Source organism: Podarcis melisellensis (assembly GCF_964234715.1).
Source record: "Podarcis melisellensis genome assembly, chromosome: 5".
In the NCBI taxonomy this organism is placed as follows: Eukaryota; Metazoa; Chordata; class Lepidosauria; order Squamata; family Lacertidae; genus Podarcis; species Podarcis melisellensis.
This window is the reverse complement of record NC_138537.1, coordinates 93,545,933-93,570,985: the sequence shown is the minus strand read 5'-3', so window position 1 is coordinate 93,570,985 and position 25,053 is coordinate 93,545,933. Positions and strand designations below refer to the sequence as shown.

General features: G+C 45.6%; 3 protein-coding genes across 11 annotated transcripts in view; 1 reads left to right on the top strand and 2 right to left on the bottom strand.

Moving 5' to 3' along the window:
- RAD51AP1 (RAD51 associated protein 1) overlaps positions 1–5,429 on the bottom strand; it is a 100,954-nt gene extending 95,525 nt beyond the window's left edge. Inside the window, exon 1 of the mRNA XM_081911891.1 lies at positions 5,426–5,429. The gene's annotated coding sequence lies outside the window, so the exon portion shown is untranslated. The remainder of the gene's footprint in view (positions 1–5,425) is intronic.
- TIGAR (TP53 induced glycolysis regulatory phosphatase) lies at positions 128–11,135 on the bottom strand. The gene is made up of 6 exons (XM_081911881.1): positions 11,074–11,135; positions 8,972–9,009; positions 6,868–6,989; positions 3,141–3,218; positions 1,552–1,662; positions 128–599 (listed from the first exon to the last, which is right to left on the bottom strand). The coding sequence occupies exons 1-6, from the start codon at positions 11,118–11,120 to the stop codon at positions 150–152; spliced, it is 846 nt and encodes a 281-aa protein (XP_081768007.1). The 5' UTR covers positions 11,121–11,135; the 3' UTR covers positions 128–149.
- Positions 11,136–12,647: 1,512 nt separating this feature from the next.
- On the top strand, positions 12,648–24,740 carry PARP11 (poly(ADP-ribose) polymerase family member 11). 9 transcript variants are annotated; one of them, XM_081911857.1, is made up of 8 exons: positions 12,648–12,752; positions 15,503–15,605; positions 16,696–16,816; positions 17,943–18,018; positions 19,934–20,006; positions 20,094–20,224; positions 22,486–22,637; positions 24,365–24,740. In XM_081911857.1, exons 2-8 carry the CDS (start codon positions 15,543–15,545, stop codon positions 24,676–24,678), a joined length of 930 nt encoding a protein of 309 aa, XP_081767983.1. In that variant the 5' UTR covers positions 12,648–12,752; positions 15,503–15,542; the 3' UTR covers positions 24,679–24,740. The 9 variants fall into 9 exon arrangements, with proteins under 9 accessions (XP_081767983.1, XP_081767981.1, XP_081767979.1 ...); XM_081911855.1 differs by lacking the exon at positions 12,648–12,752 and adding an exon at positions 14,180–14,240; XM_081911853.1 differs by lacking the exon at positions 12,648–12,752 and adding an exon at positions 14,182–14,311.
- Positions 24,741–25,053: the final 313 nt, after the last annotated feature.

Sequence of the window (25,053 nt, the reverse complement as noted above, 5' to 3'; positions counted from 1 at the left end):
TTCCTACAAACATTCCAAACTGAATCAACTCCATTTTTTTCCTCCTGAGTAAGAAGACCTTTGCCTTCCAACAGACTCGTCCACTACAATACTTTCAAAGAAAATATGCTTTTACAGACTGCATACATAAGCTTTGTGATTTTAATGTTTCAGAGCTCCATGTTTGCGGCCATCATCTTCTCACCTAAATGATCATCTCTATTAAGAAAGACGCAGTGGATTTTAGGTTTACTGTCCTCTCTCATCTCTAGGGTTATATCGAACCGACTAATTCCAGTATTGGGACTCACAGAAGATAGCTCAGTCTTTGACAAAGCGCTTGGCAAAGTGCACGCCAGGTCGGAAATGAAATAGCCCACCCAGCTTCTCATGAATGCCCCATGACTCACAACCAGTATGTTGGCATCCAGTATTTCAGCACCTCGGTCGGAATTAAATTCCAGTCTGCTATGGTGGTTGGTCAATGAGCTGGTAGAACTTCCGCCTGCCATTTCTGTGCTACTTCCTTCTGTCTCTTCTTCAGCTTTATTTTCTGGACGTGCTTCTTGGGCAACAAGACAGCAAAGGTGTTCAAAAAAATCCTTGCCACGTGCTTTTACCTAATGCAAGGGGGAAGGACAGAGTAAAGTGGTTGCAAATTATTTCAAAAACGCTTTACCTTATTAAGGGGCACTGTTTGCTTCTTTTGTGCCAGGCCCTGTATCACCTGTCCCTCCTTCCTTCTTTTTAAAAGTTAACTTAAAAAACAAGCGAACTTTTCTTTCAGGGTGGCTGGTTGCACTGCAACACACAGTGCCAGCCACATGCAATCTTAAGTTGCTTTCTAGTTGTGGCACATGTTGTATTGCTCTGCGGTTACTTCCTGCAGCCAATCAGAAGCCGCGCTTTGGTTTCCGAACGTTTATGGAAGTCAAACGGACTTCCGAAACGAATACTGTTCAACTTCCAAGGTACGACTGTATTGACTTGCATACAAAAGAGCGAAAAACATGCACGCAAACCATAAAAGGGACCTTGTGGGGTGACTTTCTGTATATGATAGAGCTCATCTTCCTAAGCATTTTGGTGCAGTGGTACCTCGCAAGACGAATGCCTCGTAAGACAAAAAACTCGCAAGACGAAAGAGATTTTCGTTTTTTGAGTTGCTTCGCAAGACGAAAACGTCTTGCAAGTTTGTTTCCTTTTTCTTAAAGCCGTTAATACCCAGGGTGAATCCGTGCTTCACAAGACGAAAAATTTGCAAGACGAAAAAACTCACAGAACGAATTAATTTCGTCTTGCGAGGTACCACTGTATATGTTATACTTTTGCCACATTCTTTGAGGCTAAGTACATTTCTGAACCAGACCAACTTCTCTGAATGGCAACTAGAGACCCTTCAGAGATGCTACCACTCTGTGGCATTAGGCAAATTCCACTAAATAATAGTTCTGGTGAGATAAAGGCTAGACTTGCAGTATGAAGGTATATGCTACTGACACCGTATAGAAAAGTTTTTGCACGACAGCCAGGTATACTGGACAACAAATCACTACGAAAAGTAGTGCTTACTTCTTCAAGTGTTTCTCCTCCAGGAGGTGTAAAAGACGGACACTGCTCCCCTGCAGCTTTTGCCATTGTCCTGAGATCACTAAGAGGCCTCCCTTCTGCCGCTCCATATTTCTGTGAAAAATAGTAATAGGGCTGTATTAGGTGATGGTGATGCAAATCAAGTGTTGACAATGCTAGAAGGCATTCCTTGGGGAGAGAGCCCTGCCAAGGTGATTTACAATAAAAGTCTTCTGGCTAGGAAAACTCTTCTGCGAAGCATCCAATATAGTAAAGGTAAAGGGACGCCTGACCATTAGGTCCAGTCGTGACCGACTCTGGGGTTGTGGCGCTCATCTCGCTTTATTGGCCGAGGGAGCCGGCGTACAGCTTCCGGATCATGTGGCCAGCATGACTAAGCCGCTTCTGGCGAACCAGAGCAGCGCATGGAAATGCCGTTTACCTTCCTGCCGGAGCGGTACCTATTTATCTGCTTGCACTCTGACATGCTTTCGAACTGCTAGGTGGGCAGGAGCAGGGACCGAGCAACGGGAGCTCACCCCATTGCGGGGATTCAAACTGCCGACCTTCTAATCGGCAAGTCCTAGGCTCTGAGGTTTAGCCCACAGAGCCACCCATGTTCCTATAGTGGGCCTGAAAATCCAGTAAATGCCAGTTTCTACCAGGTTTTTCCCATGTCCATAAAGATATACTAGGCTTCTTTAAACACACAGACACACACACCAGGTTCTGTCCTGCAGAGACCAGCACTTAGGGAATCACTGTACAAAGGCGCATGCTGAGGAAATGGTTCTATCCCCTGCTGTCATCTTCTGCATGCCCCGCTAACTCCCCTTAAAAACAGAGAAGTGGTAAGCAATGTAGGAACTGCCAACAGAGCCGCCCAACAGGGGAAATATGAATCAGGCCCATGTTGCATAACAGAGAAGACAAAAGCAGACTTAATTCATATCGCTTGGCGACTCGGCTTCCTCCTCTTCTGCTTTCAAGGGGGCTTTTGTTCTCTCCATCCTTCCTTTGCTTTTCCCAGGGCATGAAGGTCCTTAGTTTGATTTTAGTGGTCTCTGTGCTGTGGAGTGATGGCAGGCTACCTAATTACTGACTGCATACGGGTTCCTTCATTTTGACATTATTGGGGGTTACTTCTGGCACTTAATTGAGATAAATTTGGTGGATGTGGATTGCCTAATTGTGGGGAGGGGGGAGGTCCTGCCTTAGGTTGTTCTTTTGGGTGGGCCTTTAGATCAAATAGAAGTAAACACAAATAATAAACAGAAATAAAATACATTTCATGGCATAATTTTTTAGTTTATCATAGTTTTTTTAGTTGCAGAAAACAATTCAAAGGCTATTAAAACTACCTCCAAATTATCTTCGCCCAAAAATTGGTACACTGCCATACATATTCTCATCCTATCTATAGCCACTTTGCACACATGAATTCTGACATAGACAGAGACAAAGGCATCCTATGCATGAACTGGGAGCCCAGTGCATCAAGACTCCGACTCAGATGCTAAACATGACGTACGTTACAGAATCACATATGCTGAAAGAAATGTAACAGTAGAAATAAGAATTTCTGTTCTTACCCGCTCTCGGAGTCTTGCATCATATTTTACAGCAACATCTTTGCAGAACTTACTCTTCTTTAGAATTGCGGCTGTTGTCTGAAACATTAAACAGGCACGTCATGCTTAAAAAAACACACAAATACTATGAAAGATAAAGGGCTTAAAACTTGAAGTTCAAACCAAGCAAGACAGATATCACAGAATCATAGAGTTGGAAGGGACCGCAAGAGTCATCTAGTCCAACCTCCTGAAATGCAGGAATATGTTGCCTAAAGTGGAGCTCAAACCCCATGACCCTGAGATTAAGAGTCTCTGATGCCCAACTGAGAGATACTGAGAGACTACTGTTTGCCACTGGTGGCTGCAATGGTTTCAGCAGATCTTGGATGGACTGCGGAAGCAGTGGAAGCATCACAACCAGATACTTAAAAGCAGTGGTGGTGGCACTGTAGAAATTGGAAGTAACAAGCAGGCAAAAATCTTCAGAGTTCCCATACAGCCCTGAACACTGAAGTAAGCTACAGCTGAAGTTTCTGCATAAACATGTTGATGCGGGGTGGGGAAGTAGGGAGACTGGGTTCATAAGCACCTGAAACTGGTTAAGAGCGGTAGTCATGTAATTTGGGGAACCGGGTTCGCGTCTCCGCTCCTCCACATGCAGCTGCTGGGTGACCTTGGGCCAGTCACACTTCTTTGAAGTCTCTCAGCCCCACTCACCTCACAGAGTGTTTGTTGTGGGGGAGGAAGGGAAGGAGATTGTTAGCCGCTTTGAGACTCCTGAAGGGGAGTGAAAGGCGGGATATCAAATCCAAACTCTTCTTCTTCTTCTTCTACCGTATTTTTCACCCTATAGGACACACTTTTTCCCCTCCAAAAATGAAGGGGAAATGTGTGTGTGTCCTATGGGGCGAATGCAGGCTTTCGGTGAAGCCTGGAGAGCGAGAGGGGTCGGTGCACACCGACCCCTCTCACTCTCCAGGCTTCGCGGACCTCTCCGCAAGCAGCGGGAGCGCTCTCGCTGCTTGCGGAGAGTTGCCTGCGTGCTGAAGCCTGCGCGTGCTGAGATCAGCGCGTCCAGGCTTCACGGACCTCTCCGCAAGCAGCTGGAGCGCTCTCGCTGCTTGAGGAGAGTTGCCTGCGTGCTGAAGCCTGCGCGTGCTGAGATCAGCGCGTCCAGGCTTCACGGACCTCTCCGCAAGCAGCGGGAGCGCTCTCGCTGCTTGCGGAGAGTTGCCTGCGTGCTGAAGCCTGCGCGTGCTGAGATCAGCGCGTCCAGGCTTCACGGACCTCTCCGCAAGCAGCGGGAGCGCTCTCGCTGCTTGCGGAGAGTTGCCTGCGTGCTGAAGCCTGCGCGTGCTGAGATCAGCGCGTCCAGGCTTCACGGACCTCTCCGCAAGCAGCGGGAGCGCTCTCGCTGCTTGCGGAGAGTTGCCTGCGTGCTGAAGCCTGCGCGTGCTGAGATCAGCGCGTCCAGGCTTCACGGACCTCTCCACAAGCAGCAGGAGCGCTCCCGCTGCTTGCGGAGAGTTGCCTGCATGCTGAAGCCTGCGCGCGCTGAGCTCAGCGCATCCAGGCTTCGCGGACCTCTCAGCAAGCAGCGGGAGCCAGCGCTGGGCTCCCACAGCTTGCAGAGAGCTGCCTGTTTGGGGGCTGGGGTCGGGGGAAGCTCGGGCGGGCCTCCCCCGCCCCAGCCCCGCGCCTGGGGGGGGAAATAATTTTTTCCCTTTATTTCCCCCCCAAAAAACTAGGTGCGCCTTATGAGACGGTGCGTACTATAGGGCGAAAAATACGGTATCTCTGGCAGAATTTCGGGATGTACGCCAACCTCCCCTTACTGATCAGGTGGCGGTGGTTACGGAATGGCAGGCTCATCTAGAATAAGAATCATTCATTATTTGATGACTTGAGAGAGAATAGGGTTGCTGCCGGCATACTGCTCATGATGCAACCCAACAGCCACCCTGGCCAAGCTGGTGACGACTGTCTCTGATATGGTGTTGGACGGAGGCTCCCTCTTCTGTGGTGCTGGGGAACTTCAACATTCATGCTGAGACCTCCTCTAGTGTGCCAACATGGGACTTCAGTGCCCTCCCTCCATGAGAACCAGGGGTGTCTCAATACATCAGAGGCACAGCACATATGATTGAACCTGGTTTTTTTTGCCATGGAGTGGGCTAGTGGGAATCAATATATGATTAGGGAGGTTGATGGCAAGCCCATTGTCATAGACTGTTTATTCTCTAGGGAGACTGAGACTGTCAGCGGCAGCGCCCCCTTAGACTGCCCAGAAACATGTGGAATGGCCGGGGCTCCTTGTTGGAATACTCTAGAAGAAACTTGTAAATGGTCTTGAACAAGTTGCTAGGCAATGGGAAATTTCCTCAGCAACAGGTGTCCTTATCAGGGCAAGTTACAGGGAACCAGGCAGAGGGCCTTCTCGGTAGTGGCACCCTCCCTGTGGAATGCCCTCCCACCAGATGTCAAAGAGAACAACAGCTACCAGACTTTTAAAAAACATCTGAAGGCGGCCCTGTTTAGGGAGGCTTTTAATGTTTGATGTTGTACAGTATTTTAATATATTTTTTGGAAGCCACCCAGAGTGGCTGGGGAAGCCCAGCCAGATGGGCGGGGTATAAATAAATTATTATTATTATTATTATTATTATTATTATTATTATTATTATTATTATTATTATTATTATTAATATTATGCGGTTAAATAAGTCTGGGTCAGTGAAAATGAGTATGTGAATGAGTCAGCATTAGGTCTCTGGCCAGATGGCTAGAAAGAGAAAAAGATGCTGCTGCTTTATTTGTTTTCTTTCTTAATGGCCAGTGTAAAGTTTCTGTAAATAATAAAGACTCTGAGAAACAGAACCAAATGGTGTTTATTCCTGTAATGGGAATTTCACCAAGAGATAGCTGGAATACTGTTGATGCTATAAAGAAGTAAAAGGTGCAGGAAAGCTTTTCTGTAAAAGGAACTCTGCTGTAGAAAGAAATGAAAACCAAAGAGTAGATGCTTATGCACCAACACTCCTACAGAGACTTTTCTTGCTTTGCAGAGCCAACTATAAAACTGCTCTCATGCGCCCTCATCAATGTTGTGACGACCATGGAAAATCAATGGGACTGATCACTGTGCATCTGATCAGACACAGGTGAGAACATAATATTGTGCCTACCATCACCACTCCATCTTTTTTGAGTGGCAAGTCAGTGAGTAGCATCTGGACTGAAGGAGAAGATAAGGGTACCTGGACGCCTGCTGTGATAAACCTGAGAGGCACTTGGACAATAAAATCTCTCATATTCACACAGAATTACCGTATATATTCAAGTGCAAGCCAACATCTTCAGCACATTTTTTATGCTGAAAAAGACCCCCACGGCTTATACTCGAGTGAGGCTGGCAGCGGAGGGACGTGTGGCCCGAAAGGAGTCCTTTCTCGCCGCTGGTCCTGCCGCCGCTGCCCACCTCTTGCAACCGCGCCTCCTATGCCTGCTCTTGTGGGCTCCTCCTCCTCCGCTTTTGCCGCTGTCGGCGGCGGAGGGACAAACAGCCCAAAAGCAGCCCAGCTTATACTCAAGTCAATAAGTTTTCCCGGTTTTTTGTGCTAAAATTCGGCTTATAATTGGGGCGGCTTATACTCAAGTATATACGGTAGATGCCTCCCAAAAAATTAACTGAAATTACCGAACGTCTGATCTTGCATATTCCCAAATGCATCCTATACAAGCTTACCTGCTTTGCCCGAAGCAGATCACTTGTGAAGACATGAGTAAATTTTATGTTACTGAGATACAGGCCAGCTGCATTAGCTTGTCTGAAGCCAGTCTCTGAGAGGGGCTCATCTACACCTTGGCCTATAGGAGTCAAAATAAAAATAGGCCAAATTATTAAGGAAAGCAAGTTTTACCAATCATCAACTTATATACAGACAATTTGTGCATGTATCAGGTCCCTCCACTGAAATTATTGAGAATCCTTTAATATGCAAAAACCCCACCCATGAAATCTTTGGCTTGACCCCTTAGTTTGTAGACAGAGAAAAATCAAAATTGTACTAGATTCATTCCATAGCCCTTGTCTTTTCCCAATCCCAATCCCAATTCACATGTTCCAAACTCAGATGCAATCTTGTCGGAGCAGAGACCTAGCTTTTGTTTTTGTTATATTCCTCTCAAAAGTAGCATATACGTGAATGGCATGGTAGAATTCATGTATGCTTCTGAAAATTCCATAAATGTCTGCCTCTTCCCCCTCTCCTGCGGCCTTTCTGAATTCCACAGAGGAAAAAATTCTTATTGATTTTTGCCTACTCTGCTAATTTGAAAGGGTTTAATTGCTTAAAAATAGCTCTGTACAGAATGAACACATCTGTCTCATTCTGCTTGCCCAGGTAGAACTGCAATTCTCCCAGGAAGGCAAGTTTCTGGTTTTGAAAATTTGAAATTGGGTCACCCCAATCTAGTCTTTCTTGTGCTCTAACCACTGACCCACAGCAGTTACACTGCTGGAGGTATCCAATAGTTATTAAATTTGTTCCTATGAAGCCTTGACTGATAAAGAAGTTGTCACACAGAAAGATGACCAGATTTCAAGGTACTACTGAGCCGTGTCAGCAAAGGCACTTAAAGTGAACAGAATCTAGAGAATATAAATCCTGTTAACAATCTACTGAGGATACTAAACAAAAATAGTGTATAATTTGAGAAGGAACAGAAGAGTTTTTATCTTTCTTGCACAGCAGGGAGACTTTCAACCAAACATACGGAAGAAAACTTCCTCAGAACTGCACAGCCAATCAGAGCATGTGCTATCTCAGCAAACACCATGCCATTTAGGTTTTAAGCAACACTTCTACCCCTTCAGTTGACTTTAACATTAACAGAATTAACCGTTTAGCTGCACACAGAATAACGTTGCAACTCCAACATTTATTACAAATGAAAGATCTGCATTGGCTCCCAGTACGTTTCTGAGCACAATTCAAAGTGTTGGTGCTGACCTGTAAAGCCCTCAATGGCCTCGGTCCTATATACCTGAAGGAGAGTCTCCACCCCCATCGTTCAGCCCGGACACTGAGGTCCAGCACCGAGGGCCTTCTGGCGGTTTCCTTGCTGCAAGAAGTGAGGTTACAGGGAACCAGGCAGAGGGCCTTCTTGGTAGTGGCCCCTGCCCTGTGGAACGCCCTCCCAGCAGATGTCAAGGCAATAAACAACTACTGTATTTTACTTTTAAAAGACAACTGATGGCGGCCCTGTTTAGAGAAGTTTTTAATGTCTGATGCTGTATTGTTTTTAATATTCAGTTGCAAGCTGCCCAGAGTAGCTGTGGAAACCCAGCCAGATGGGCGAGGTATAAATAATAATTTTTATTATTATTATTATTATTATTATTCATCTTGCAAATCTTCACCTGATGTTTGAAAAAATGCAGGGCAACACACAGATAAATAATATCTGAGACCACTCGGTGATGGACTTAGTCTGTTCTCAGGATACTGAACGGAAAAATGTTTCTGCCCTGCTTTTTCAAAAAAACATGCCCAATCTAATTAGGGCTCTGTGTGCACAGAAGCAAGCTTCTATGGGCGTTTATCAGCTGTTTAAGAAAGTGTATGTACCAACGGGTGCCTCTGTGTTTCTCCAAGCTGAAAAGGCTTGGGGTATTATTTTAAAACAATACACTCAACATAAATAATCATTTGACTACAAGACAAAGCCAAAAATATTTGCCAAAATATTTCAGTGTTTAATGAGAGTGCAGAACTGAAGCTAAAGGCAATTGTGACTTGTTATGAAGCATGACTTATTACTCTTGCTGCAACAAAAGAGACACACACCTTGGAGAATCTTCTCTTTGTTGTATCTTGTTTCCCCACTGAAAGAGAGAAAATATTTTCAAAAAAAGAATTCTTATTTATGGAGACAACTTACATAACACAGAGGAGGAGGGTAGAGAGAAAGGGAAGGGGTAGACAGCCATGCTGGAAGTCGCCTCCTCGTAAAATTCAGGTGTTTATTTTCCTTACTGGTCAAATTGGAAAAAAATATGGTTCAGCAGATTGTGGCTGAAGCGGACTGTGCATACATACCATCTACAGTGGTACCTTGAGTTAAGTACTTAATTCATTCTGGATGTCCGTACTTAACCTGTAACTGTTCTTAACCTGAAGCACCACTTTAGCTAATGGGGCCTCCTGCTGCCGCCGCGCCACTGAAGCACAATTTCTGTTCTCATCCTGAAGCAAAGTTCTTAACCTGAAGCACTATTTCTGAGTTAGTGGAGTCTGTAACCTGAAGCGTATGTAACCTGAAGCGTATGTAACCCGAGATACCACTGTATTGCCAACCCCAGGCACCAGTCAACACACAAACACACGTACATGCATGCACTCCCCAAAGCATTTTTTTAAAAAAGATAACAAGTGAATTTATAAATGCATGAACATTCATATAATAGCAGACAACCCACCTGAAGCAAGGGAATAAGGGCAAGGCTCATAACCAAGTCAATACTTAATTTGCTGCATGGACATTTCGACAGGGAACCTGGGAGGAAGCCAGGCTCATTCCTCGGCTGAGGAACATACTGCAAGCTATTTTTAGATTTATTCTGCCTCTCTTTAACAGATCTCAAAGCAGCATATGAATTATTTCCCTGGGGAGGTCACTTTGGTGCAGCTAGCACAATCCACTGTCTCGTAAGACAGATGGTTGCCAACAAATGTCTGGTTTTTTTTAAAAAAAAATTGATATTATTTCCAATTGTTTCTTGTATGTTTTTTGAATTAGTTTTTCATTTTACATGTGTGAGCCACATAGGGCACCATTTTGTGGAAAAGTGGCATATAAATGAACAGATTCTGACGATCCTCCATGCTTAAAAAGCATTGCAGCTAAAAATACGATTAGTAACTAAAACCAACATTTTCCTAGGTATCACAATGACTGAATTTTTTATATTTGGAAAACCTGCAAGTATTTCTGTGGAGCATTTTGATGTAAACATTACATGATCGTTGCAAAGCCATGTATGTATTTTATGGATTTTGTATAGACACTAGGTTTCCATTAAAACTTAATTAAAATCTGGAGCAGGCCTCATTGGACCTCCTTGGGCAGAAATATATGGTGTGTGAGTGTATCTGTTAATATCGGGTTTTTACGGTATGCCGGTTACCATAAAGATGGCTTTCAAACCTGTTCATAAATTAATTAAAATGTAGGAAATTAATAAACTTAATTAAGGTAATAAGAATCCTATTTAAAACAAAATAAAAAAGATTCTTGTTTTTGTTATTTGGCGTCCACAACATGAGTTTAAACCAGTAGGACGTCTGTAGTAAAATTTACACCTGGGTTTGGAAATTCGAAATCTCATGTCCTCGTTAGCAGTAATCAGGGCTGGATTTTGGTTTGATGAGGCCCTAAGCTACTGAAGGTAATGGGGCCCTTTGTATGTCCAGCTGTCCTTTGTCAACAACAAATTGTCACTGTTTTTTGTCTTGAATATATGCTATATGGTAATTAATAATAATAATAATAATAATAGTAATTTTTATTTATACCCCGCCCTCCCCAGCCAAGGCCAGGCTCAGGGCGGCTAACAAGCAATAATAAAAACAAGTTGAATGAATACATCTTAAAAACAAGATTAAAATACATTAAAATATTAATTTATGGACCTCATAGGTATCTAAAGCCCTTTGCACATGCAGAATGGGAGCCTACACAACCCAAAACACTGTTGCTGCGGGTAGCTTTTATTTGCTTTTTATCTTATATTTTGGAAATGTACATCCAGTCCCGTCCGTTCCCCCCCCCCCCGTAATTAGCATGTTTAGCATATATGTAAATCCGGCCCTCCCTGAGGTTCCCGAGAGGCTCTCTCCCTCCCACCCGCCCGCCCGAGCCAAGGCCGCGTGAGGGGCGCCGTACTCACTGCCGGACGACGGTTAAGCCGAACGCGGCCGGCCTCATCCTGGCCATTCGCTCGCCCCTCCCCCAAGCCAACCGCCGGCCGGCCGGCTTCTTCCTCCGCCGCCGCGCGCGGAGATGACGTCACGCGGCGCGCCAGCCGCTCCGGCCAAGGGGCGGGGGAGAGTTAATGGTTCCGGACCTGAGCCGGCGGGGGGGGGGGGCGGCGGGCGCAGGGTAAATACCGGAGCCCCCCCGCCGGCCACCTTTGTTTAAAGCAAAAAGTTACGGTTTTGGCAGAATAAAGGCTCGCGCTTGCTCAAGGTTCGCCCTTAACGCGTGAAGAAAATCCCCGCTTTGGTTTCCCACGTGCCTCGTTCCCCCCCCCCCACCGGGTGAAAGAGAAGCGGGCGGGAGTTCCCTTTGGCAGGGCCGGATTTAGGTTTGCTGAGGCCCTAGGCTACTGAAGGTAACGGGGCCCTTGATAGGTCCAGCTGTCCTTTGTCCACAACAAATTGTCGCTGTGTATGCTATATATGGAATATATGGTAATTTATGGTAATTTATGCAGAATGTAGGCACCCTATATATAAGGTAAAGGGACCCCTGACCGTTAGGTCCAGTCCTGACTGGGGTTGCAGCACTCATCTCGCTTTATTGGCCGAGGGAGTCGGCGTACAGCTTCCAGGTCATGTGGCCAACATGACTAAGCCACTTCTTGTGAACCAGAGCAGCGCACAGAAACGCCGTTTACCTTCCCGCCGGAGCGGTACCTATTTATCTACTTGCACTGGTGTGCTTTCGAACTGCTAGGTTGGCAGGAGCAGGGACCGAGCAACGGGAGCTCACCCCGTCGCGGGGATTCGAACCGCCGACCTACTGATAGGCAAGTCCTAGGCTCTGTGGTTTAACCCACAGCGCCACCTGCGTCCCTATATATAGAAATGAGCAAATCAGTGATGTGGTAATTTATGGAACTAATAAGTATCTAAAGCCATTTGCACATGCAGAATGTAGGCACCCTATATATAGAAATGAGCAAATCAGTGATATTTTAGGGAGCCGTCTAGCAGGCAGGGCAAATGACTTACATCATAGGAGCCTACACAACACAACACACTGTTGCTGTATGTAGGTTTTGTTTTATTTGTTTTTTTCTTATATTTTAGAAATGTACATCCAGGTTTTTTCCCCTTTGAATTTTTTTGGGGGGCCCCTAAGCTATAGCTTGTTTAGCTTATACGTAAACCCGGCACTGCCTGTTTCATTCAGAGACCTGTTGCACATGGTGCGGCGGAGTGGCGGCCCGAGAAAGTGCTTTCTGCTCCCCTGTGCCTGCAGCATTCTCGGGATTGCAGCCTTTCCCACTCTCCCCCTGGCACCAGGCCTGCCCTTCTCCTCTGCTGGCGGCAGCTGCCGCACGGCCTGCTTCGCGCTGCAAACGATCGACCAGATGCTGCCAGGGGGGAGAGAGAGAAAAGCATAAAAGCGCAATGCGCTGCTTCAGAACCGTGACTGGCGCGGGAAACGGTCCTGCTGCCTGGGCCTTAGGTAGCAGCAGCACGTGATGGGCCCGGTGTGTGGAGCGGAGGCAGCATGCAGGCGGCGGTGCCCTTCGAAGGCACAGCAGGAAAAGCAACGGGTGGTGGCGGCGGCTCCGGAGCGCCTGAAAAAGCGCAAAAGCGAGCTCGCATTTCCTCGCAGGTGGCTTTGCGGGCTCTGACCATAGCTGTCAACCGTCCCTTATTTGGTGGGAAACTCCCTTATCCCAGCGCTGTGTCCCACTGCTGTTCCTTATTGATGATGTCCCTTAAATTTCCCGGGTTTCATGCTCGCCCGGCTCGGGAGGGAAGCAGCGGCTCGGGCTCCTCCGCCGTGAGAGAGCGTGCATGAGTTGCCACGTCTCCGTCTCTCCCTTTTCCTCGTCAGGCGCACGCCGTGAGGAGATGGGTGGCAACGGGCCGGCAGGCAGCCCCTCTCTTGCGAGACTTCCGCCATGCTGCCAGGGGAAGCCGGAGGTGGCGGGAGCCTCAGGGAGGGGATGGGGAGGGACGCAGAAGGGTGGCACTTCAGAGGCCACCGTGGTGCCGCAACCGCCTCATGCCGGGCTCACGGGTGGCATGGGCGAGAGTCTCTCTCCCTCCCTCCATTGGGCGGGGAAGGGCCAATGGAACTCCTCGCACCAGGACGACGGCAGCCCCGACGTGCTGCTTAGCATCCCCTCCAACCAGTGCAGCATCTTAATGTAGCGATTTCCCCCTCTGCATCCCTTTCATAACTCATATTTTTATAAATCATTTGTCCATCCATAGTTCAATTTTTTTTCTACAAGTTTTCTGTCAATCCTACCAACGAATGTAACTCTTGACAACAGCTTTTCCACTAAATGATAAACTTTCCCCATTCTTTATTAAAGAGGTCCTCTTCCTGGTTTCTAATACTGCCTGCAAGCTTTGCCATCTCCACGTCCTTCATCAGTTTTCTCTTTGGTGGGAGCTGTAGAACCTGAGGCTCATCTAGTCCAACCCCCTGCAAAACAGTCAGTGGCAGCCAAAGCAGCCTGGCTCCATCAGTGCATAAACTAAGCCAAAAAGAAATTCAAAGACTATCTACAGAAATATTGCAAAATTAATGAATGTTAGACGATCTTGGATAGAAATTAAGTGGTTTCCAGCTGTAATGTGTTAAGAGAATACGGGGGAAAAAGGTCTAGAAACAGGTTAAAATTTATTGATAAGGATTTGCTGAACTAACAATCTGAATTGGAATACAAAAAAGGGAGGTACGAGGAGGTCTGGGAAATAAGTTAATGGAAAATAAGTAATGGAAACTTTGTGTGTTTTTAATTATTTTTATTTTTTGTATTTTTGTTATTTTTTCTTTTTGATTTTTATTGCATTAATATTGAAAACTTTAATAAATATCTTTACTAAGCCAAAATCCCTTATTTTGGCTGCTGATCCCTTCTTTTCGAGGCTTCTGGTCCCTTCTTTTCAAATCTGTCAGCTGACAGCTCTGGCTCTGACAGGTGAGAGGCGGGGCGGAAGGGGCGGGCACGAGAGGGCGGAAGCGGGGGCGGGGCGGGGCGTGCGTCCGCCCGTCCGTCAGGCGGGGCAAGCCACGCCCCCTCCCCGCCCCCTGCCTGAAGAAGGGAAGCTCCGCCTGAGGGGGCGAAGGAGGAGCGGCCGCCAGGTGGCTCTTCTGCGTCGCATGTAAACAAACGGCCCCCTTTATCCCCGCCGCTTCGGCGTGAGGAGAAGCCGGTGGGGATCCCGTTCTGCCCTCCCGCCGCGGCCTCTTTCCTCACGGCGCCTCCCCGGCTCCCTGGGCGAGGGAGGAACCCGCACTCTGCACATGCTCTTGGGCACCGCCGCCGCCGCTGAAAAGGCCAGAGCAGCGGGGGGGGGGGCGCGGCCCCGGATAGCGCTGGAGAGGCTGGCTGCGCTGGGGGGGCTCGGGGTTTAGCGCCGAAGAGGCGCCTTCCGAGCAGGGGGGGGGCAACTTGAATATGAAGTATTGAGGGGGCAGGTAAGCCTGATCGATCACACCCAATGCCCCATAACTTTTGGAAGGGAATCCGGCCCCCTTCAAATATTTTATTTGGGGTGGGGGGAAGCAAAGGGACCCCCCCCCAAGAGCTGGCTCCAATGCTTCCCGGTTGACCAGTGGCGTAGCGTGGATTATCAGCACCCGGGGCAAGGCAAGTAATTTGCGCCCCCTAACCCATGGATTTGTGCCCCCTAACCCGTGGATTTGTGCCCCCTAACCCGTGGATTTGCGCCCCCTAACCCGTGGATTTGTGCCCCCTAACCCGTGGATTTGCGCCCCCTAACCCGTGGATTTGCGCCCTCTAACCCGTGGATTTGCGCCCTCTAACCCATGGATTTGCGCCCTCTAACCCATGGATTTGTGCCCCCTAACCCGTGGATTTGCGCCCCCTAACCCGTGGATTTGCGCCCCCTAGCCCGTGGATTTGTGCCCCCTAACCCATGGATTTGCGCCCCCTAACCCATGGATTTGCGCCCCCTAACCCGTGGATTTGTGCCCCCTAACCCGTGGATTTGCGCCCCCTAACCCGTGGATTTGCGCCCCCTAACCCATGGATTTCCCTAACCCCCAGATGTTGCTCCCAGTGCGGCCGGGCCCCCCTGCACCCCCCTACGCTACGCCACTGCGGTTGACTTGGGGACCCCTTGTTCCTCCCAGGATGCGCCCCCATGGATGTTTGCAAGTGAAGTTGCAGAACAAGGTGTTGGGAGGCAGATTTTGACAGGACACCACCAGGAGTGTCATCAAAGGGCTTTCCCCTGGGATTCCAGTCCTGTATGAGGATCTGTAAGAACTCTGCATCGGTTTTAAACTTTGGAAATGTTTTCTCTCCCACCCCCACCCCAGGAATTGCAAGCTTCTTGTGACCAGAAATTTCACTCCTGCGACTGCTCTGATTCTTTCAGGAAATGTCTGGACCGTTTCAAGAGATGTCTCAGGGAGCAGATGAGCTCTCTCATGATATGGCAGACCCCCTCGAAGAAATGGACACGTCGGATACCCAGTGGGGTTGGTTTTACTTGGCTGAATGTGGCAAGTGGCATATGTTTGAGGTAGTCATTTCTGTAGATAGCCCACCCTGTTCAACATTCTGTTTTCCTGTCCTCGCACTCTGCAAAGTAGGTTGTGGTTTTCATTTCACAGATGGAAAAGTGAGGCTAAGAATCTCTTGCAAATCGTCGTATGTTTTATAAATTTTATATTAAAATACACGAATGGACAACAACGTGCTCTGCTGGAAGTATCAGAGGGTTCAACTTTTATACAAATATATGCACAATTGGAAAAGAGTTTTACGCGTTAGTTTCAATACCATATTTTGGTTTACAAAAATCAGATAACTGATTGCCAGTTCTTCACATCTCTGCTCCTCCACATGCAGCTGCTGGGTGACCTTGGGCCAGCCACACTTCTCTGAAGTCTCTCAGCCCCACTCATCTCACAGTGTTTGTTGTGGGGAAGGAAGGGAAAGGAGACTGTTAGCCGCTTTGAGACTCCTTCGGGTAGTGATAAAGCAGGATATCAAATCCAAACTCTTCTTCTTCTTAGCAACCTTTTACATTATATTGTTTACTCTTGCCTTCACTTAATTTAGATAGCTTTGCTTATTGCCATGCTTGCTTTATCAATTCTTTTGTTGTAGGAAATTTTGCAGAATGCCAGTTACTTGCAATAACAGATTTTGTAATAGTGGATAAATCAATTCCTTTGACTTCAGTGGTGCTTACTCTCGTCCAGTTGTGTGTAGTATTGCAGTTCAAAACAAGGACATTGTTCCGATTAATAATAAAGGTTGAAGGAGACGCCTGCCTACAGCTTTTGCAGAATTCATTATGCTGGGTTTATTAGGTGTAAGATGCCGTGAATGCAAAATCTCAAACAAAGAATGTTCTAAAATTTAAATGAGAACTTTGGCAGTTCTTCTGTACTTCCAACATTTATAAAATCTTGTAGCTGAAAGTATTAAAACTACTGAGGGACCTCTGCATCTATTCTCCTAAATTCTTCTAAAATTCACTCTAAAATGCTGTTTATGTGCTAATGATTATTGGGTCACTTTTTATAACCTTTAAAAGTCTGCTTTTCATTTGTTTTGAAGACTGATTCATCTAGCCAATGTTCACTTAGCAGTGAAGACATTGAAGGGATGTTCAAAATTAATCCACAAGGTTCCATTTCTTTTACAACTGCAAAATTCGACTATGTGCTGGACTTTTCAGGTATGTATATCTATTTACTGAGAAGGTATAAGACGTTTATAAGCCAGGGGAAATACCCTATGTTGTAATTGGGAAGTTTTCTCATTGCGTGGGTGAATAATTAACAGAGAACTTTTACTTGTAGTAAGGCATATGATGAAGTGACTATGTTGAAGAGAAGCACATTTGTATGGGTTACTGCCTGGGAGACTTACTTGATTGATTTTTATCACATTATCGGTGGTTTACGACATTTTAAAACACAAGTTTAACTTATTCTTACACCCTTATTAAGTTCACAGTACCTTAGCATTGGGACACAGGTAGTGCTGCGGGTTAAACCACAGAGCCTAGGACTTGCTGATCAGAAGGTCAGCAGTTCGAATCCCCGCGACGGGGTGAGCTCCCGTTGCTTGGTCCCTGCTCCTGCCAACCTAGCAGTTCAAAAGCACGTCAAAGTGCAAGTAGATAAATAGGTACCGCTCCAGCGGGAAGGTAAACGGGGTTTCCGTGCGCTGCTCTGGTTCGCCAGAAGCAGCTTAGTCATGCTGGCCACACGACCTGGAAGCTGTACGCCGGCTGCCTCGGCCAATAAAGCGAGATGAGCGCCGCAACCCCAGAGTCGGCCACGACTGGACCTAATGGTCAGGGGTACCTTTACCTTTTACCTTAGCATTTGGTATGGCTTATTCTGTGAGCTGCCCTATGTGTCCTGCCCAGAGGTCTTGAAGACAAGATAGGATAGAATGCAGTAACTCAGTATAAATGTAGTGTGAATCAGGAGTGAGAGCAGGATACTAACAAAAGGGAAAGTTGTCCCCCCGCCCCCAGTTTGTGTTTCCTTAAAGCTTGTAAGAAAGGGCAAGAGCCATATTTGAACATATCAAATCAATTTACCTACAATAGATTTTGATTAGCTTGTGAACCGATCATTGGTGCACTTTTATGTGCTGTTAACTGAAATTCCCATGAAAGAACACTGAAAAAAGTGCTCGGCAAAATTCTGTCTGTCCATTTTCTAGACCAGCTTTTCCCAACCTGGTGCTCTCCAAGTATTGGGACTAAAACTCTCATTACTCCTGATCTGGAGGGCACCAGCGTGTGGCAGGCTGATTTAGATTTTGGCTAACTCTGGTTTTTTACACAGGGATGAAACAAACTAACCAAACAACTGGAAAAGAACGTCCCATAAAAAGAGCTCCATTTTCTATCACTGCCTTCAGGTAACAGTCACTCACATTGTCCTTGTGACACAGTTATTTTTTTCTTTAAAATGTTTTAGTGTCCTGTTAGGTCAGGCTTCCTCAACCTCGGCTCTCCAGATGTTTTTGGCCTACAATTCTCATGAGCCCTAGCTAGCAGGACCAGTGGTCCGAGATGATGGGAATTGTAGTCTCAACATCTGGTGGGCTGAGGTTGAGGAAGCCTGTTTTAGGTTCATGCTGATAGTCTCCCCCCCCCCCCACCTTGAGTATATTAAAATGCAAAAGACAGATGAAACTATATTCACAGTTCATCACTTGGTGCACCTCAGACATTGTGGAAACAAATTATCGTAGCTATTTTGCAATACAGTGGTACCTCGGGTTAAGTACTTAATTTGTTCCGGAGGTCCGTTCTTAACCTGAAACTGTTCTTAACCTGAAGCACCACTTTAGCTAATGGGGCCTCCTGCTGCTGCCGCGCCGCCAGAGCACAATTTCTGTTCTCATCCTGAAGCAAAGTTCTTAACACGAGGTACTATTTCTGGGTTAGCGGAGTCTGTAACCTGAAGTGTCTGTAACCCAAGGTACCACTGTAGCTGATGCAATTTATACACCAGCCCTATATTTACTTCATTTCTCTTTTTTTCTTTTTAACTTTGCATCCCTGAAAACATTCAGTTTTGAATGCGCTCTCTTGCAGTCCATTGAGCAAAAGTTATTTTGTTCAAGCCTCATTGAATAGAAGCTGTGCAGAGTACATTATCTATTTCCTTGTTTTCATCTCTCTTCCTCCTTTGATTAACTTCTTGATCATCTAAACAAGTAAGATATTCAATAAGGAAAAAGGAATGGGTAGGTGAATCAGACTTAATTACTTCAAGGGAAAGAGCTGCAAGTCTTTGGTTTCTGGCCATAGATCTCTGCTTTGTATGCAAAAGGTGCCATGACCAAAGCCTGATGTCTGCAGGCAAAATACCCCAGTCTGAAATCCTGGAGAACCACCAGCAGTCTTCATCAGCACTGAACTAGATGGGCCAGTGGTATCGCTAGGTTTAAGGCAGCTTCCTGTGTTCCTAACCTTTCCAGAACTGATTTTAAAAAATAATCTAAGATCATTTCCTCTTCAGGTGACCTCTTACATTTTCTTAGTGTTCTGGGTTCTCCCTAGGACAAAGAAGCGGGAATAAGTTAAGTAACCTCTGCCCCTTGTAGGAAAATTGGAGAAAACATAACTAAATAGGCACATCTAAAACCTTAAGCTTCTAATTCAGCAAATCATTAAAGCACCTGATTGACTGATTATTTTCTTTTTATTCTGAGCTTATTGTTCAAAAACAAAATTCAAAGAGGAAACTAAAACTCTTTCCAATCCTCTACATTTTTGTAAATGTACTGTATTTTTCACACCATAGGGTGCACCGGACCATAGGGCACACCTAATTTTTAGATGGAGAAATCAATTTAAAAAATCTTTTTTAAAAAAATAAAAAAATCTATTTTTTTAAATAAAAAAAACCTCCCTGCCGGGAGAGGCTGCATGGAGCTAAAGAAGCCATAGCCCCGTGCAGCCTCTCCCTGCCAAAGGGGTTCCGCGCGGCTATGGAACAAGCCAATGCAGCCAGCGGGATGGATCCCGCTCGCTGCTTTGGCTTCCTCTTTAGCCCTGCGCAATCTCTCCCTGCTGGGAGAGGCTGCGCAAGGCTAAAGAAGCCATAGCCCCGTGCAGCCTCTCCCTGCCGGAGGGGTTCCGCGCGGCTATGGCACATGCCTGCATTTGCTCCATAGGACGCACACTCATTTCCCCTCAGTTTTTGGAGGGGAAAAACTGTGTCCAATAGAGCGAAAAATACGGTACATTTTGCCCTTTTTTGTAGTATTTCTGTCTTGAGTGGGGGATGTGACAGTGTACTGACTACTCCTTTTGTGCTTAAAGTTTCATCTGTGAAAATCAGTCTATCCCCATGCCTTCACACTGGGAGAATGTAAATTCAGAAGAGCCATACCAGGTAAGACCTTAGTAGGTTATTTTGAAAAGGTTAGAAGCAAAGGACTTAATGCATCTGGGTAAAGTTCCGTGTTTCTCTCTCCTTCAGCTAATTACTTTGCATAAGCTGACAAATGAATATAAGGAGGTTGCTAGCCAGTTTGGGAAAACAATGGATAGTAATCGGATTAGAAGAATTCAGAGAATTCAGAATCTGGACTTGTGGGAATTCTTTTGCAGGTGAGACTATTTTTAAAGTCGTTTTTGTGCTAAATAGCATTTCTTTTAAAGACAGATCATTTCAGTATTTACATTGACTTAATTTCAAACTTAAAATTCATGTTTCCTTTTGTTCATTCTTAATCAGACCTGTCTTTATCTGCCTTGCAGTGCATGTCTTTCATTCTTTTCTCTTTTAATACATTGTGCACTGAGCCCCAAACTACATAAATGGCCAGTGTCAAGCCATATCTCCTACTAGCTCACCCTGGTAATGTTTTAATTAAAAGACAGCATTGTTATTGTGGTCCTGACAGTTGACTCTACAAGTTTTGGTTGTTGTTGTTTTAAAAATTCTTTCCCACTCTTCATCTGAGGATCAGAGGGCAGTTTACAGTATAAAAACACAAAAATCCATCGCATAATAACAAACAAATTCAATTATTTAGGTTTAACTGACTTGAATTGGCCTGCTCAAATGTCACATTTCAATTCAAAGTCCCCAAATATTGTTGTTGAAGGTTGCAGGAGTTGACCCAGTTAAGCTTGCAAAAATTTATCATTTGCCCGATAATAAATGTTGGAAATGCAAAGAAAATGAAGGTACATTCTTTCACCTTTGGTGGACGTGCCCAAGGATTAAGGCTTTCTGGGAAATGATTTATAATGAAATGAAAAAGGTATTTAAATATACCTTCCTGAAGAAACCAGAGGCCTTTCTCCTGGGCATGGTCGGCCAATTGGTGTCAAAGAAGGATAGAACTTTCTTTATGTATGCTACAACAGCAGCAAGAATACTCATTGCAAAGTACTGGAAGACACAGGATCTACCCACTCTGGAAGAATGGCAGATGAAGGTGATGGACTATATGGGCTTGGCAGAAATGACTGGCAGAATCCGAGACCAGGGAGAAGAGTCGGCGGAAGAAGATTGGAAGAAATTTAAAGACTATTTACAGAAATATTGCAAAATTAATAAATGCTAGAATGATGTCGGATAGAAATTAAGTGGTTTCCAGCTGTAATGCTTTAAGAGAATATGGGGAAAAAAAGGTTTAGAAATAGGTTAAAATTTATTGATAAGGATTTGCAGAACTAACAATTTGAATTGGAATACAAAAAAAGGGAGGTATGAGGAGGTCTGGGAAATAAGCTAATGAAAAATTTTTATTTTTGTTATTTTTGTTATTTTTGTTATTTTTTTTTATTTTTATTGTATTATTATTGAAAACTTTAATAAATATTCCAGAATTAAAAAAAGAAGGTTGCAGGAGTTGAAAAAAACTGGACCAGTCTGCACGTTTTCTTCATCACAGAAATGCCACGTGAAATGTTCTTTGCATGATCTTTTTACATAACATTGACTCATCATGATTTTCCCTTGATCTGTTTTGTATTTCCATGCCAAAATATATCCATGTCATTAATGTGCTAATTCATAAAGTGCTCTGGCAGCAGAAACCTTGTCGAAACCAGTATGATTTACTCATCCTTTCAATTAGACCAGCATAACTTAAGTAGCCTACCTGCCAGAGGAAAACAACAACATCCCTGCCTGGTTATCTATAAACATGTCTCACCACAGGCAGCTGGGCAAGTGTCTGCTTATATGCCCGTAAAATGTTTTAGAAATTGCCGTTTTGGGGCCTTTTTAATCACCTTTTTTATAATTAGTTTCCTAGCTGTATGCAGACACTTACAGAAATACATTAAGCAAAGATCTGCTATTTGTTTTGCGTAATGATTTCTCAGCCAAGAACCCCACAACAGGAAATTCATTGGTCTCCAATGGTTGCGCCGAAAGTATTTTATAGGTCAGCATCAACAATATTTGCTAGCAGTACATCTGTTAATGGTTTTTGCATGATGAATTATAGTGATATCCCAGTGTTGTTTTTTAAAATTTATTTAGGGCTCTGATTTATAAAATATCAAATTTCTAATGTGTGCGATTGTGTGGTAGAAAGGACTGTATTGGTTCATGCAGCTGGTGTATGGAGAATATTATTTTTGAAATGTTACCTTGTGTACAACTAATAAAAGCCACAAAACATTTCTGCAAGTAGAAGACTAGTTTATCGGTGATCTGGCCTAGGCCTCTCCCTGTGTTCACAAGTGCAGTCTCCTACCTGCAGTCTGCAGTCTATTTTAAAAAGGAATTTACCACCTCTTCAACTGTGAGATGGCAATGGCTTTCCGACCTTGGCTTTTGCTTTGCCCACATTTTTATTCTAGTAGCGTATTTCCATTACAAATGGTTTGTTATTTTGTCCTTTTGACAGGAAAAAAGCTCAGCTAAAGAAGAAGAGAGGTGTCTCCTTCATTAATGAACATATGTTGTTTCATGGCACCAGCAGTGAATTCGTAGAAGCCATCTGCATTCATAACTTTGACTGGAGAATCAACGGCATGCATGCTGCTGTATATGGAAAAGGCAAGGGGCTGCATGAGATGTCTTTTATGGGTCTGCATACACATTATGTTCTTGCAGCTTTCTCCTAGTGAAATGTTTTACTGCAAAGTAGTTCCATGCTGCCCTTGTGAGCATCCCTTAATTAATCTGAAAAAAAGTCTTGCTAAGGGTCAGAATTGAGAGCCATAAATCAGAGCTAATCCCAGAAATTAGACCCGCGGCAAATCACCAACAAGTTCCCAAGCACACCCACTAGTCCTTGAGTGAGTGAGGTTCCAAGGAAAAGTAAGCAAGGACTGGAATTGGCGCACCATGATCTGGATTTCTCTGGAAGCTTTCCACATAGTCCCAGCAACCAATCGCAGAGCAGGTGGTGCATATACTGCTTCCACCTCCGGCTGCTATCCAGTGGTGCAGGTCAGGAAGTGTGTGCCATTATACAGTGGTGCCTCGCAAGACGAAATTAATCCGTTCCGTGAGGCTCTTCGTATAGCGGTTTTTTCGTCTTGCGAAGCAAGCCCATTGACAGCTTAGCGGATTAGCGCTATTAGCGGTTTAGCGGCTTTTAGCGGCTTATCAGCTTAGCGGATCAGCTGATAAGCGGCTTAGCTGCTTAGAAAAAAGGGGGGGAAGGGGAAAAAATCCGCAGGAACTCACAAGACATTTTCGTCTTGCAAAGCAAGCCCATAGGGAAATTCGTATTGCGAAGCGCCTCCAAAACGGAAAACCCTTTCGTCTAGCGGGTTTTCCATCTTGCGAGGCGTTCGTCTTGCGGGGCACCACTATATTTTATCGTGTGTTTCCATTGATGCATGTTTTAGGCCATGGGTAGGCAAACTAAGGGCCACGGGCCGGATCAGGCCCAATTGCCTTCTGGATCCGGCCCATGGACAGTCTGGGAATTGCCGCGTGGATCGCCAGTGCGCGCGTTCTTTCCCTCACACAGTGGCGGCGCCTCCTCCCTCCCTCCTCCTGGCTTCTCTCCACCCTGCCTAGAGGAGGAAGGGGGCTGGGCTTTGTTGGTACCACCAGCAGCAGCAGCGCTCAAGCGGCTGCCATTTTAATCAGCCCCTCTCCGGAACCCTTTTGAGCACTGCTCATTGTCCTGCCACCGCCGCCAGCCCCTGCCGCTTGCAAGACACAGGGCTCGTGGTGCTCTTGCATCATTCCCCCCCCCCCAAATATAGTCCAGCCCCCCACAAGGTCTGAGGGACAGTAGACCGGACCCCTGCTGAAAAAGTTTGCTGACCCCTGTCTTAGATAGGTAAAGGTAAAGGGACCCCTGACCATTAGGTCCAGTCATGACCGACTCTGGGGTTGCGGCGCTCCCTCGCTTTATTGGCCAAGGGAGGCGGCGTACAGCTTCCGGGTCATGTGGCCAGCATGACTAAGCTGCTTCTGGCGAACCAGAGCAGCGCACGGAAACGCCGTTTACCTTCCCGCTGGAGTGGTACCTATTTATCTAAATGCACTTTGACGTGCTTTCGAACTGCTAGGTTGGCAGGAGCAGGGACCGAGCAACGGGAGCTCACCCCGTTACGGCGATTTAAACCGCCGACCTTCTGAATGGCAAGTCCTAGGCTCTGTGGTTTAACCCACAGCGCCACCCGCATCCCTAGAAGTGGGGATTTGACACGGTTGCCATTTTTGGCAGCAATCCCATGTCTTTGATCATGTGTGGTTCCACCCTCAGGCTTCAGGATGACTGTATTTCTGGACTATGCTCAAGCACTTTTCTTTTTCTGTAGGGACGTATTTTGCAAGGGATGCTTTATATTCCAGCCGCTTCTGCAAAGATGACTTGAAGCATGGCAGCACATTACAGATTCATGGAGTTGACCTGCAACTTCAGATGTTTTGGAAGCATAAAGTGATGTTTCTCGCTCGTGTATTGACGGGGGACTATGTCAATGGGGACTCCAAATACGTGAGACCACCTTCAAAAGATGGGAGCTTTGTGAATTTATATGACAGCTGTGTAGACAGCACCTGGAACCCAAGGATTTTTGTCATCTTTGATGCCAACCAGATCTATCCAGAATATTTAATAGAGTTCAGCTGACTGAGCTGAGTGGCGGTATTTAATTTGTTTGCTAAAGAAAATAAAACTTACTTTGTGGATAAGTGTTTGGCAGAATGGAAGTATGAAGCTTGACTAACTTCAAATTTCAGATCATTTAATTTTCAAATCCTTCATAAGCACTGTTATTGATCGTGCTACATTACATATGGCCATTAATCTTGGAACTTGGGCCAAATAGGAATTGAAAATATCAGGGCAACAATTGGTTCAGCTTGCTTACTTCACTATCCATCACCTGTCAAAACTGGCTGTGTGATAAAATTCAAGTAGAGCTGGGTGGTTCTTAAGTAGGATTGTAACATCCAACTTAAATTTATGCCTGTGATAAGATGATCAGCCGTTGTGGCTAAAAGT

Coding starts and splice junctions, on each gene's coding strand:
- TIGAR (XM_081911881.1), bottom strand. CDS start 11,120: ATGGCCAGGATGAGGCCGGCCGCGTTCGGCTTAACCGTCGTCCGGCA. Junction 9,010..11,073: donor GGCTTAACCGTCGTCCGGCA/GTGAGTACGGCG, acceptor TCTCTCTTTCAG/TGGGGAAACAAGATACAACA. Junction 6,990..8,971: donor CAAAGAGAAGATTCTCCAAG/GTGTGTGTCTCT, acceptor TGACTCCTATAG/GCCAAGGTGTAGATGAGCCC.
- PARP11 (XM_081911850.1), top strand. CDS start 15,506: ATGTCTGGACCGTTTCAAGAGATGTCTCAGGGAGCAGATGAGCTCTCT. Junction 16,817..17,942: donor CTATGTGCTGGACTTTTCAG/GTATGTATATCT, acceptor TTTTTTACACAG/GGATGAAACAAACTAACCAA. Junction 20,225..22,485: donor TTGTGGGAATTCTTTTGCAG/GTGAGACTATTT, acceptor TCCTTTTGACAG/GAAAAAAGCTCAGCTAAAGA.